The 14,465-nt window shown below is 36.2% G+C and overlaps 2 protein-coding genes across 3 annotated transcripts; one reads left to right on the top strand and one right to left on the bottom strand.

Annotated features, from left to right (window-relative positions):
• Window positions 1-24: 24 nt before the first annotated feature.
• LOC113110698 (U6 snRNA-associated Sm-like protein LSm4) lies at window positions 25-3,817 on the top strand. 2 transcript variants are annotated; one of them, XM_026274841.1, is made up of 6 exons: window positions 25-187; window positions 1,020-1,061; window positions 1,294-1,392; window positions 1,564-1,765; window positions 3,346-3,426; window positions 3,704-3,817. In XM_026274841.1, exons 1-6 carry the CDS (start codon window positions 185-187, stop codon window positions 3,706-3,708), a joined length of 432 nt encoding a protein of 143 aa, XP_026130626.1. In that variant the 5' UTR covers window positions 25-184; the 3' UTR covers window positions 3,709-3,817. The 2 variants fall into 2 exon arrangements, with proteins under 2 accessions (XP_026130626.1, XP_026130625.1); XM_026274840.1 differs by lacking the exon at window positions 3,704-3,817 and having other exon boundaries at window positions 3,346-3,695.
• A 759-nt stretch (window positions 3,818-4,576) lies between these two features.
• Window positions 4,577-14,386, bottom strand: LOC113110697 (ras-related protein Rab-3A-like). Its single transcript, XM_026274839.1, has 5 exons — window positions 14,309-14,386; window positions 9,893-10,120; window positions 8,288-8,406; window positions 7,943-8,067; window positions 4,577-6,924 (listed from the first exon to the last, which is right to left on the bottom strand). The coding sequence occupies exons 2-5, from the start codon at window positions 10,118-10,120 to the stop codon at window positions 6,734-6,736; spliced, it is 663 nt and encodes a 220-aa protein (XP_026130624.1). The 5' UTR covers window positions 14,309-14,386; the 3' UTR covers window positions 4,577-6,733.
• Window positions 14,387-14,465: the final 79 nt, after the last annotated feature.

Genomic DNA, 14,465 nt, shown 5'->3' with positions numbered 1-14,465 from the left:
TCACATCACGCTGTGGGGCATTTATTTTGATAACTTCCGCTTTCACCTGGAAGTACAACAGTAAGCGGTTTGAAGACTACGTTGTGTTTCGAAGAAGATTCCGAAGAAACTTTCGTAATTTAAGAATTTAATCGATTAAATCTTCACTAGGGAGTTAATAAGACTCATCAGCCACTCAGCTGACATGGTAAGCAAAGTCTATAAACTTACAGGCTAAAACTTAAACTCAGATGGTCTGTTGAATAGAGCTAAGCTGTAGCTAAGTGTACCGTTGGCTAACGTTACCTCCTATTAAATACATGGGTAGCTTAGCACAAATCGATACCGCGAAATGCTACCTGTCAGATTGTACTACCAACATCTTTTTCATGTGGTTTCAGGATGTCCATACCTATCCTTAACCTAAAATTTAAACATACCTTTAAAACAGTGCATTTTTATGTAGATTTTTTGGTTGCACAATCTGATAGGTAACGTTAGCATGTTTCTGTATCGATTTGTGCTGCCTATATAAATAAATAAATAATTACTCAAGCTCTGTACACTTCTCTTATTTAAACGAACGTGTTTTGCACATAGACGTGGAATTTTGCATAAAAAAAACTTGATTTAAAAATAAAACCGGATACAAATCACTACAGAGTCAGAAACACGCGATGCACTTTTTTGGTTTTCATTGTCCAGTGGCAACAAAGTGCACTTTATTGTCAGCCAAACAGAAGCACTTAGCCTCTGGACTTAATATAACACTTGTATTTTAAACAATATTTACTCGCATCACTAAGAAATATTAGAGAATTTAATGACAACAGTTATATTATTAATATACGATTAATTTTAGTCTAATTGCTGTTCTTGTGTTTCTTGAGTGCAATCTTTGTAAGTGTTTTTAAAATCTTTATTCAGTAATCCCGAGTACTCTTCATTCAGAGCACTGAAGAAAGTTTTCATGCACTTATGTCAAATACTGTAAGCGTGACCACCTTTAATGGTTCATTTGATTTCTTCTTCTTTCCTAGCTCCCATTATCTTTACTGAAGACAGCACAGAACCACCCGATGGTGAGTATGAGGCAGATCACATCGCCTGTGCACAGTTAACAGAACAGTTTGGTGAACAGATCTGGAGAAATGTAGCATTGCATCAGTGTCTCATCAATGGATGCTCTCATTCTGACGGCACCCATTCACTGCAGAATGGGTGCCGTCAGAATGAGAGTCCAAACAGCTGATAAAAACATCACAATAATCAACAAGTAGAATAAAAAATAAGTTAGTCTGATTTTATTTTCAGCTGGTGGAGTTAAAGAATGGTGAAACGTACAACGGCCATCTGGTCAGCTGTGACAACTGGATGAACATCAACTTGAGAGAAGTTATTTGCACTTCACGGGTAAATACAACATCTTTCCTCAAGATTAAAGGGTTAGTTCACCCAAAAATGAAATATGTCATTAATGACTCACCCTCATGTTCTTTGGAACAATTTTGATTGCATAAACATGATTGAGCCCTGTCTGTGCTGGGATCTAATGGTTGTAATTCTGCCGGCTCTGATTTGCAGGATGGAGATAAATTTTGGAGGATGCCAGAATGCTATGTCAGAGGAAGCACCATTAAATATTTGCGAATCCCTGATGAGATCATAGATATGGTGAAAGAGGATGTAATGTCGAAGGGACGTGGTCGGGGGGGCATGCAGCAGAACAAGCCACAGGGAAAGGGCAGAGGAGGCGGACCTGGAAGAGGTGGTGGAGCCGGCAGAGGTTAGACACATTTCAGAACCCCTGCTAAATTCTTTCATTTATTCACCCTCAAGTTTTTCTAAACCTGTATGGGTGTTTTTTTTTTTTTTTTGTTGAGCGCAAAAGAAAACACTTTGAAGGATTTTGTAACCAAACAACTGACGGTAGCCATTGGCTTGCGTAGTATGGAAGAAAATACCATGGAAGTCAATGGCTACCATCAAGTATCAATCTCACTATTGGAGCATGAACTCCAGAAAGACATTCCCAACTTGGAAGTTGTAAATCTTGAAGTATGGTCTTTAATATGTCTTTTAAAATATGTTGAACTCTAAAACTGCTGGAAAATCAAAGCTATAAAACTAAACAAGCTGTGTTCCAAATTTGAGGTTGATATCTAAAAAAAAAAAAAAAAAAAAAAAGTTTACTTTTAGTAATATTTTGTTTGGGCACATTACCAAACCTTTCCACTAGATGTCTGCCAATCAGTGATCCATATAAGGATGTGAATAAAATTCATATTTTCACACAATTTCTGAAGGAGACATTCTATTTAGTAGTATTAGCAGTGATGTATTTAAATTCAACATCTAACTATGACATAATCATAATTATGGTTTACCAGTTTTTTACATGATCGAACATTTATATTAATTTCATAATAAAAGTCTGAACAGCACTTAAAGTGTTAGTTCATCCAAAAATGTTATCCTAGGTGAATATGACTTTCTTCTTTCAGACAAATCCAGTCAGAGTTATTAAAACAAATTGAAAAAAAGCTGTTTGATGGCACTCAGCGGGTGTTGCACTGCATCAGTCCAAGAGAAGTATAATAAAAAGTGCATCTATTAAAAAAAAAAAAAGTGTCTCACATGACTCTGGGGGTGAACAAAGGCCTGTACCGAATCGATGCGTTTTTGTAAGAAAAATTCCCCTATTCAAAACGTAATAATTGCTATAATCTAGCTTGGCCTCACAGTTGTAAACGGAGCAGTTTCGGGGCAATGACATTTGAGATCAGCGTTGTGCGTGCGCCTCTCAGAAGTGACGAACGCAGAAACACAGCGGAAAGATAAAAACAAAACACTGTTCACTAATTAGAAGTACAAAACAAGGATTTGTAAAGAAGAATGTCAGAGGATTTCAATATAAGCCGAGAGGAGACTGATTTATTTCTTTGCTAAAGTAAAGAAACTTTGCTTCCTTTACTCCTGTTAACTAACGTTGGTTTTGACGAGACTCACCGGCACATGTGAGACAGTTTATTTAATGGATGCACTTTTTATCAAACTTCTCAAGGACTGATGCAGTGCAACATCAAACTGCTTGAAAAAACAATACTTTTTTTTTTTAATAAGTCCGACTGGGTTCGTCTGAAAGAAGATAGTAATATACACCTAGGATGACTTCAAGGGGAGTCATCTATGGCCTAACTTTCATTTTTGGTTGAACTAACCCCTTAAAGTTTTGCTGCATGCTTTTGTAGAAAAATTTATAAACAACTTTTGCTATATAATTTCTTTGAACATATTAAATGTTGCAGTGACTGTTTTTGAAATGCATATACACAGTTTACAGACTTGTTTTCTTTTTCTTTTGAGGTGTCTTTGGTGGCCGTGGCAGAGGCATGACTGGAACTGGCCGTGGACAGCAACAAGACAAAAAGCCTGGAAAGCCACAAGGTGTCAAAAACCAACACTAGATATAAAACACATCATCTCCTCATGTGTTCGTTTGTTTTACTCCCTTTTGATACGAGCACCTTTTCAGGTCTCTTGACATTCACACATTAACATCATAAAGTTTACAGAGTATTTTCTTTAAGAGATTCATTCACAAGCCTCAGTTATTGTATCAAACTGTACTTAACTTTTTGCACTGAGTTTGTAAAAGCCCTTAATGAAAAAACACATGAATTTTTACGGTCTGTCTCATACTTTTTCTCATCTACTTTCTCAGTTTGATCGTCAACCAGAAAGAGTGAACTTAATTTGAAATGGGCGTGCTGAATTTCTTTGAAGATTTTAATTTGGACAAGTTGATGTAAAGATGCTCTTCCATTTTCTCCAAAAAGTTTTTATTTTCTGTTGTCACACATTTTGGTGCATGTTTTCACATTGCTATTTTAAGTTTTTTTTGTTTTGTTTTTGTGCTTTAAAATACAACCATGGTGTAACTTGACTTGTGTATAATGCACTTGTGAATAAATCATTTTTGTTAAATATTTCAGTTGCTTTGAATTTCTCTGTGAGAACTCTTTTACATCTAAAGAAAAAAAGTTGCACGTATTGACATTCAGGAAAGTCCAGGGAACTGGAGTCTTTACCCATCTAGAGATCTCCAGAAGTAAAGTCTTGAAAGTAAATTTAGACTATCTTTGCGAAGTCAACATTAAAATGGCTTGCAGAGAGTCATCTCTGCATTATAGGGAGAGTTCATTCATTCAAAACTAAAAATTGTCATCCTTTAGTCACCTACAAGTTGTTCCAAAATTGAATGCAATTGCAAAACTGGTTAAGTTCTATGAAAGATCAATTGTTTTATAAACTTTTTTTTTTTCCTCTGCTATTTGATATATATATTTTAACTGTGGCTCGAACCCAATGAAGCATAACTTCAGCATTTTTCAGTGGTGTTTTCTTCCATGGACCTTAAGTAGCTGACTGTTATCATTACAACATCTGATTCAGCCTGTATCAGTATAACACTCCATATAATAGTTGTAGAATTTATGAGTATTTAATATGATGTGATCTAGGACCTTTCCTCACAACGTTTCCATCCGCATTAAATTCAATAAGGCGTCTAAAACAAACTCAGAATATCAACAGCCTCAAGTAAACGGCACAAACTTTTATTTGTCATTTTCACAACATACAGTAGACAGTTGATTTGGTAAATTTCACCACTGGACATTTTGTACGTACAGTACTATTAGTGTTTTTTTTTCTTGTACATTACACTCGATTATCAAAAGAAAAGAAAAAAAAAAAAACAATGGAAAGCATGAATAAAAATAATTCTAGATAAAAAATGTAGGAAATGGAGAACCAACTCTTGATGAACTGATCTGAACCTGGAGGGGTTCACCAAGGTCCTCTACTGTATATTATCAGTTTTTTAGGCCAAAATAGGACCCACCTACAAACAACTCATCCTAGGTCTCACGGATGTAGCAATGGTTCTGCTGACTTCATTATTTTTTTAAATAAACAATATTCGCAACAAATACTGTCTCGCTTTTGGATTTGAGCAAACCTGCTCCACAGTAGACGTCAGAGTCAGTCTATCTGCCTGCTTTGGTTTGCAACAGCGACTAGGAATTAAACCACTTCTTCAAACAGTCCATCCTACGAAAATGTTCTGTTAACAGAATGATAAATAATCTGCAACACATGAAAAGGTAATTTCTTCAATATTGCTCTGTAATAAAGTGACACATTCATTCACAAGCAGGCATACACAACAGCAGGTAAAGAACATCCTTTAAATCCTCTTTTAATATATATGTTTTGTTAATATCACCTAGATTTTTTTTAAAAGCCCATACTCGATACAACACAGTCCACACATAAAACCAAAGACTCAAATGTAATTTACAGTAATGTTTTCACTAAAGGAAGACAGAATAGCAAAGGAAAGATGCAGGAATAATCAGGGAGGATCTTGCACATGTAAACATTAATACTTGTCTTTTTTTTTTTTTTTTGCAAACTGATTTTTGCATTATAGTTGCAGGAAATATTTCACAGGACACGCCAGTCCAAAAAAGTCATCATAGGAAATGCCAGTCAAAATCTCAGTAACTTCAGCTAATTTTTGAGAGCGTATAAGAGTATCGTTGATTGTACGTATTTCGAGCTTATAGCTCTGCTGCTATAATGAAATAAGCAACAGCATGGCCACAAATCAAACTCGGATTTTGACTAGAAATACACTTGACTAGACCTAACGAAGCTTTGAGAAAGGAATGCTACCACTATTTGCCTAAATGGCTTTATTTCCTTCCATGCAAATTTACATTAAGGAATGTTTGTGTATGATATCTGGCTTCCAGTCCCAGGACTGAAATGACATGAGGCAAGGCAGTGAACAAGATACAATGTCACAGATACAAATAAGCAAGAAATGTTTGTGAGGAGCACTGCAAAGAATTACCATGAAAACATCTTCCTGTATATTTGTCAGAATTTCAAAAAAATAACAAACGTTTTAGATATATATTTCTAACTGTATCATTTAAATACTGTATTTATTATGTACACTTTTTGGAATAAATATACAGAAAACTCTGTCCGTTTCACTTTTTTATATTTGTTCATTAATAATTTAACGATATTGAAGAGTAGAAGAAGAAAAAATGTTAAAATATGAAGTAAAATGAAGGCATCGCAAACGTATTCCAGATGCCCGATTCTGAAAATTCTAAAATTTCAATTTTGGCCTAATTATAAAGTCTTTAAAACATAATGTGGGCTTAATCATAACTTCAGGCCTAATTAAACCCTTAAAGGGATAGTTCACCTAAATATGAGAATTGTGTCATTATCAATGCTTCCTCAAGTTGTTCCAAGCCCTTATGAGTTTCTTTTGTCTGATGAACACAAATGAAAATATTTGAAAGAATGTTGGTCACCAAACAGTTTTTTTTTTTCCCCAAATGTCCTGTGTGTTCAATCCTCATACAGGTTTGGAACAAGATGAGGGTGAGCAAATAATTAAAGAATTTTTTTTCATTTTTAGGTGAACTTCCCTTTAAAAGAGCGCTAAGGCTTTCCATTTAAAACAGAATGGACTGCATGTTGAATTACATCATTAAATTTGAGATGTCAAAATGATTTGGAGAGGAGGAGGAGGGGCTAGAGGGTGTGGCCAGAGACAGCAGTATGGGAACTGAGTGTTTTGTGTTCCTTGTTTTGTTTTTTCAAGAACCTAAACAGGTGTTTTTGTGTGTCGGTGCGAGGCAGTGCAGATAGAGCCGTGAGATTTTCAGCAGGCGCAGTCCTGGTGCGGAGCGGTGGGCTGCTCCGTGAGCTGCGGCCCCTGTTTGGCTCCCGTCACTGCAGGATCGCCGGCATCCAGGCTCTCTGACATCTTCTCGCAAATGATGTCAACCAGTCGCTCGAAGGTTTGCTTAACATTAATGTTGTCCTTGGCACTGGCCTCAAAAAACTCAAAGCCTGAAGATAAAAGAAGAATCCAAGACTCTAAAACCCAGTGAGATTCCTCACTTTTATCATTTCAAAAATAAAACTTTTCCAGACTTAAACTGCTTTGGAAAAATGTTCAGCCCCTATTTCAAATCTTTTATCCACCTTTCAAAATGAATGTCACTATGCTATTATGTTATTAACATGTAATCATTTAGCAGACACTTTTATCCGAAGCAACTTACAAATGAGGACGATAGAAGCATTCAAAGAAACAGAAGAGCAACAAAATATATATATGGGTGTTGTGACAAGTCCTGCTTAGTCTTACACAATACATGTAGAAAGGTGTTTTATTTTTTATATAATTTTTTATTTTTAGGCCATAAATTCTCTGAATAAATATTCATTTTCTCATGCACATAGCAGATTCAATCTCGCATGTTCATCATATGCATTTATTTTCTTGAAGCTATATCATGATGAGAAGAAACTTAAAACACTTTAAATTTAACACTTTTATATTGTCTTTTGATAATGTAATCGTGGTTTGTTGTTGCATGATCACTAAACACCAAAGTACAGTCTGATTTAAATGGTTGTGCTTGAGCTAAGAGATTTGCTTATGATAAGACTGCGTTATGATAATATGCATTTTTATTTTATTTATTCATGTTAAAACTATCAGTAAAAATTTGACTTCATGATCCAAATGGCATACAAAACACTGCTTATACGGTGCATTATTATTATTATTATTATTTTTTTTTAGAATAAGGCCAATAGTCCAGAAACACAAATAGTTTTCCATACTCGTTTTCTTCTTTCCATACTTATCCAGAACTATAGAAATGACTAAAGTCAAACTTTTCCATAAGGTGTAAGAAAAAGTTCTAGGACTTTTCGGAATATGAAAAACATGACATATATTTTGGAAAATAGGGTATATATCAGCAAATGGATACTTCTTTATATATGAGGCTCATATCTGAAAGTATATTTGAAACTATTGTTGTGAATATCCAAATATATTGTAAACATGACTTACCGAGATGCTCGGAGAGCTGTCGTCCCCTCTCAGAAGCCACCACCCTCTCATCGTCCATGTCACACTTGTTGCCCACTAGCAGCACCTGGGCATTATCCCACGAGTACGTCTTAATCTGTGTGGACCTGCCAGAGACAGTCACATTTGATTAAATGTTAATTTGTTTAAAACTTTCTTCCAGGGCTGAACTTCATTATCACAATGTTTTTCTTCCACATCACAATATTAATGTACCATTAATGGGAAAGAAAATGCTTTTCACATGTTTGTTAGAACTTGATAATAAATGTATGCACAACCTGATTGTTGGTAATTGTTCAGAACATGCATGTTTAGTTAACTCACCAGTCCTGCACTGCGGCAAAAGACTCCTCGTTGGTGATGTCGTACATGAGGATGAAGCCCATTGCTCCGCGGTAGTAGGCCGTGGTGATGGTTCTGTAGCGTTCCTGTCCTGCTGTGTCCTGTGAAGGAACAAACCAGTAATGCACAAGAAGAAATGGGAACAAATGCAAGAGTAATCTTTTACAAAATACAGTAAATGTTAAATATGTTCAATATATTTAAGATGTAATTTATTCCTGTGATGCAAAGCTGAATTTTCAGAATAATTACTCCAGTCTTTATGGTCATGCTGATTTGATACTCATTTATCAGCATTTATTATTAATTATTTAAAATAATTCTTACCTATGTTGAAAAATAGCATTTATCTGAAACAGAATCTTTTGTAATTCCGATTTCTTTTACTTTTACACTTCATCAATTGAATGCAGCTTTGCTGAATGTCTGTTTTTACATCAAACCTTTGAATGGTAGTCGATCACAGTCTACACAAGGATATTAAACAGCACAACTGTTTTCAGCATTGATAATAATAAGACATGTGTCTTGAGGGCCAAATCAGCATATTAGAATGATTTCTGAAGGATCATGTGATACCCAAGACTGGAGTGTTACAGTAGAAGACTGAAAATTCAGCTTTGCATCACAGGAATGAATTATATTGTAAAATATATTAAATAGACGGTGCTTTAAAGTTGTTTTGACAGATTTTTGATCAAATAGCTGCAGCCCCATCAGTGACTTAAAACCTAAAAAACTAAAACTGTGGGGAAAACTGAAAAAACAGCATAATGTCGACTTTATAAGTTGTACTAAACCCTTGAATATTCCTTCATTGACCCTGTGCACTTCTTTTCTCTCATAAGCAGGAAAACAGGATCTGAACGTGGTTTCTGCTTTTTCATCTGGCTCCTCCTATCAAGAAACCTGAGAGCAAGTCTAACAATGAGCATCTACTATTAAAGAACTGATGTCTGCATCACTGCACCAGAGAAATGAGCCTGTTAATCATATGAACACTCTCCATTCAGCCATTACAGGCTCGACTTCTGCAGAAGGACAAACAAGCACATCTAGAGACAGACAACAAACTACAGCTTTTTAAAAGAGGAGGAAGAAATTCAATCATCTTTATTTCACAAATCCTGCAAGAACACAGAAAGTTTCTGGTTTTCTAAATAAAGCATTTTTGTAAGAAATCTTATACCATTACATGTGCAAGCTCTTTATCATGCTTTACTTTGTTATATATATTTATATATATACACACACATATACAATTGTAATTATTTTCAGCAATTGTACACATTAAACTCAGCAGATGGCGCCTGTCCATTAAGCCAAAACTCTGATTCTGAAGTCTTAAATGAGACAGTCTATATTAATAATAATATAATTAAGTGACTTAAACACCAGTATAGTCATTCTCACTGAATCACCTACCCTGGACCTTCCAGTAAGAAAATAGACATGCAATAAGCTCCAAAAATTCAAGCAAAAGTAAATTCCAAAAATGAAACAAACATCTTTAACTTCTTCTAGTCTTCATTAAACAATGACCAAAACAAGGCCTTAAACTGGCACAGATGTGCTCCGTGCCCTCACCCAGATCTGCAGCTTTATCCTCTTGTCGTTTCTGTAGATGGTCTTCACCTTGAAGTCGATGCCCACCGTGCTCACAAATGCTGGCGTGAAGGAGTCGTCGGCATAGCGAAACAGAAAGCTGGTCTTTCCTACGCTGCTGTTCCCGATGATCAGGATTTTGAACATGTAATCAAAGTTCTGGTCGGAAGACTCCTTTTGTCCATAACGGTTATCTGTAGCTGAAGCCATCTGGAGGATGCAGAAAAAAAGACATGTTTGCTTAATAACGTCTTGGGGCATTCAGGCCACGTAGCGGTATCGGTTTATAGCCATTAACACAGATGTTATGTTCCCAAATGTACCATAAACACAGTCAAAAAAATAACAAACTGTGAGAGCTAAGAGTAAAATGCATATTATTTAGCATGTACTCTTGCACTGTGAAGCACCAAAATTTAGTTTCTTTCTAAGATACATTCTCAATCTTCTAGTCCAATCAAAAGTGGTCAAAAAAAAGTGTCAGACTTCATGACTCAGTATAAGGCTGTCAAAGTTAATGAGATAATGCTTTAACACAGTCTAATTTAATTTTAAAAACGGTGCCATTAAGGCAGGGTTGTTTGACTGGATAAATCACCTGTAGCTCATGCCAGGGTTGCCGTATGATGCATGCAGCTGCTGTGAATAGTTCTTTCCTACACAGCTGCCTATGTAGTAAGCAAGGCAGGTAACTAGGCTTTGGAACACAGCGACTGTGATTTAGTAAGCTACATTTAAGAGCTGGCTGAGGATAGCACACCAAGCAAAAGCGCTATACTTCAAAATGACTGTTTATTTGGATTGACTTTGGCTGAGTAAATCTTCGCCCATTTCTCTATCTGTCATTCATCCCTTGAGACCTGTGACCAAACAGCAGCAGTAGAGTCACCAAGAAACTCGGAACAAAACGAAACGTCTGAGCGGCTGCCAGGCCACGGTATTAATCTGACATTTTATTTTTGGTGTCGGATCAATATTTGGCACAGGACCTTCTGAATACAAATAGTTTTTAACGCCTCCATCAGAATGTGACAAGTGACTCAAAGTCAACTTCCTGTTGGGCGGAGCCTATGAGATGCAGTGCGAAAGTTGTTCAGCTCAATGAGATCTATATGTGTACTGAGTTTCTTATGAATACCTTCAAGTATGTGTGAGATATACATCAAGATTTCTGATAGTGTTCCAGGGGGCGCTGTAGAGCCCCTGTGCAATGCCTGTGTCCCAGCATCTGCGGCTTCCTAAAGGCCACAGATTCTAACGTGTGCCGCAATTTTCAAGAGTTTTTGAGTATTTTAAGGCCCCCCAAAACCATCAGAAGATTAAAAGAAACAAAAATCCATAAGGAATCAATAGGGCCCTGCGCCTTAGAGACGACCTCAGCAAAAACGTGCTAATTAATATTTTTGGTCTTAAATGCGATCATTTTAGTCACAGTCTGGAGCCCTGCTGGAACATATATGGAGGAACAGCATGCTATTATACTATTTCTGCAGTATCCATAACACATAAGCCTAAGCCTGCATATTTTTTGAATGCACAGAAATACTTACTGTATCCCATAATACAATGCACTCAACTTGACTTTTCATTTTCAGTGTCATTAACCACAGATAATATTAGATTACATTTTATGCCTTCAACCTTGATTCATTCATTATTTGTCGCAAAAGACAAATACTACCATTCAAACACTGCACAACAGTGTTTTATGCTTAAAAAAAGCTACATTTATTTGATCAGAAATACACCACAAAAAAAAAAAAAAAAAAAATATATATATATATATATATATATATATATATATATATATTATATATATTAGGGCTGGGGCATCATCTATTGCCGATGGATGATACACATCACGATGTTGAGCCTGCATCATGATGTTTCATTTTGTAGACATTGCCCAAACCTAATATTTATACATTTTAAAATAAATGTATTCCTCTGATGCAAAGCTGAAATTTCAACTGATTTGCTGCTCAAGACACATTGCTGTGCTGATCAGTATTTTAGTGGAAACAATGATTGTTTTTTTGCCAGGATTTTAGGATAAATAGATCAAGTCAAAAGAACATCTTTTATTTGAACATTATAAATGTCTTTTCTGTCACCTTTAATCAATTCAATGCATCCTCAAATAATTATACACACACCACACAACACACACTTTATGTATATTTGTTTATACTTGTTGAATTGAAATATCTTATATTGATGTTGTATTCTTAATAGTTTTCTGCTTATGAAGCACTTTAAGTTGCATTCCATGCATGAAAAGTGCTATACAAAAAAATTATTTTTATTATAGTATATATACTGTACTATAATAGGCCTATATCATAAAATACAGATAATACTTTATCAGATAATGCCTTCTGTTTTTTTTAAATACAGTATATTTAAAAAACACTACCATCCCATTCACAACATACAGTAGCCTCCCTCTAACTCAAACACAAAAACACATATAAAAGAGACAATATAACATAAATCTTATATACAATATAAAAGAGAAAGAGATTCAAAGCTGACATTTCATCTTAAACATTCCTGTCCATCACAGCATGACAGACTTCTATCACACGAGTCTGTATTCACACTTCTATAGGGAGTCTGTTCACACTACCATATGCTTGCTATTTTTACTCTATTTAGCATGCATCCTGTGCACAGTACACAACAGAACTGAACAGACTCTTCAAAACTGTGTCCCACAATGCAATGTGCTTGACCTTATATTTCTAGAGTGTAACAACTGCAAAGCCTGTTGTGATATTTAACATGCCTTCAATCATAATCTTAATTGACCACTTAATTTTATTCTGTAAAACACAAAAGGAAAATTTCTGAAGAACGTATGGTTGTTCAGTTCCATGCAATTACAATAAAACTTAAAGTGAGCCACAGAATAACATGCATATAAGTTTGTATAAACTGGAGGCCACATATTCAACACAGTATTCAATAAACAGACATTTGGATTCTAGCAAAAGTCTCATTGGCATCATGATCTTTAGATAGAAAGAGCTCACAGATGTTCAAAAAGAAAACAGAATATTCCTGTTCTAACTTGTATTAGAGATTCAGACACGTTTAATTATTCCCTTCAACTATGGCCTGGTTCTATATGTGTTCATCACAATCAAAGCGTCTTCCACCAGACGCGGCACAAATTCAACAAAAAGCCTTCTCCTCAGGAGACCCTGGAAGCTGATCTGTGATTCAGCACACCGCGTCTGGTGTGTCGGAAAGATTCGCAGAGCACCAAAGCATCCTAAAGTCAGCATCTCTCCTGATAACACAGGGCTCCAGCAGACTAAAAATAGAGGTTAAGTTTAGAGCAGCTGCTTTTTCAGCCTAACAAAAACAGACTGTCGGACCACCTCGGGGAGGGGGGCAGAGCACATCTTTATGGCTAAATATTGTTGTAAAATAGCCAGTTTCAACAGCAATCACACTCTGCTCCAGTGAGCGCCTTTCTCTTCCTTTAGACTCAAATCTTCAATAATGCAAAAGTCCGGGTAATCAAGACCTACAGCACTGGACACTGTGTGGTTAGAGAGCTGCGCTGTTCAAGAACCATCCAGCTGATTTGCTTCAAAATACCAGTAAGATAACCCAGATCAAAGAAAATGCCTTAAACCAGTCTGAGATGGTTTGTTGTTTTAAGCAGGTCTAGCTGGTCTCAAAGCCTGGCCAAGCTGGAAAGTGATCAAAACCACTTTGAAATCAGCCAAAGGATCAGCTTGGAAGACGATCAAGCCTTTATAAAGCGTTTATAAACGACGCAACCAATATATACAGTAGCAAACGTGAGAAAATGGTCCGAATCATCCAGGACATAATAACTATAACAGCAGTTTTGCTGAATGTTGGAGTAAAATATCTCAGACTAGTGCAAACAAAACGCATGTGCAAATATGGTTCTGTTATGAGACCTAGCCAATACAATGTTATACTAGCATATTATATGTAAAATTCAAATAAAATTATAATCAGTAAAAGAGCAGAGCATCCTTACATAATAGGAAACTGCACATGCACCGCTGCTGCTGCGGAGGATATTTTCACCTGATTCACCATCTTCTGAGACGAGGCTAAAGAACACAACGATTCTGTATTCTCATTTAGATTTACAAAACGAAGAGGCAATCTTTCGAATCAGTGTAATGTACCTAACGCTAAGGCTTCAAAGGCTATGTGCGAGATGTGTTTCATGGCGAGTATAAATAGAAGCATAGGATGCGCGATGATGTCCATGTCAAATGAAGGTTATTCTTCTTATATTCCGCTCATATCTCGCTGCTTTCCCAGCGGAAAACACACACATGCGATAGGGATTGCAAATGATTTAGCCTGAAATATTTCAAACGCGTATTACTGCTGTTGACTTACCGTAAAAGCCGTTTTAAGCGTCACTTACGCCAATACTGCGCCTCTTCCAACACCTGCAGACACTTTGACGTCACTTGAAAGACGTGTGACGCCAAGGGGGGGCGGGGTCAGGGTTTTGATTGACGGCTCGCAGCACTAACGCTAACAGTGCAGTCCC

This window comes from Carassius auratus, chromosome 11 (assembly GCF_003368295.1).
Source record: "Carassius auratus strain Wakin chromosome 11, ASM336829v1, whole genome shotgun sequence".
Lineage (NCBI taxonomy): Eukaryota > Metazoa > Chordata > Actinopteri > Cypriniformes > Cyprinidae > Carassius > Carassius auratus.
This window is presented reverse-complemented; position numbering and strand designations above follow the sequence as displayed.

Bases quoted from the DNA above. Each gene is read 5' to 3' on its own strand.
- LOC113110698 (XM_026274840.1), top strand. The intron at 1,393-1,563 runs GTAAATACAACA...TCTGATTTGCAG, and splicing joins AAGTTATTTGCACTTCACGG to GATGGAGATAAATTTTGGAG. The intron at 1,766-3,345 runs GTTAGACACATT...TTTTCTTTTGAG, and splicing joins AGGTGGTGGAGCCGGCAGAG to GTGTCTTTGGTGGCCGTGGC.
- LOC113110697 (XM_026274839.1), bottom strand. From the start codon at position 10,120: ATGGCTTCAGCTACAGATAACCGTTATGGACAAAAGGAGTCTTCCGAC. The intron at 8,407-9,892 runs GTGAGGGCACGG...GTTCCTTCACAG, and splicing joins GGATAAAGCTGCAGATCTGG to GACACAGCAGGACAGGAACG. The intron at 6,925-7,942 runs GTAAGTCATGTT...TTTTATCTTCAG, and splicing joins ACAGCTCTCCGAGCATCTCG to GCTTTGAGTTTTTTGAGGCC.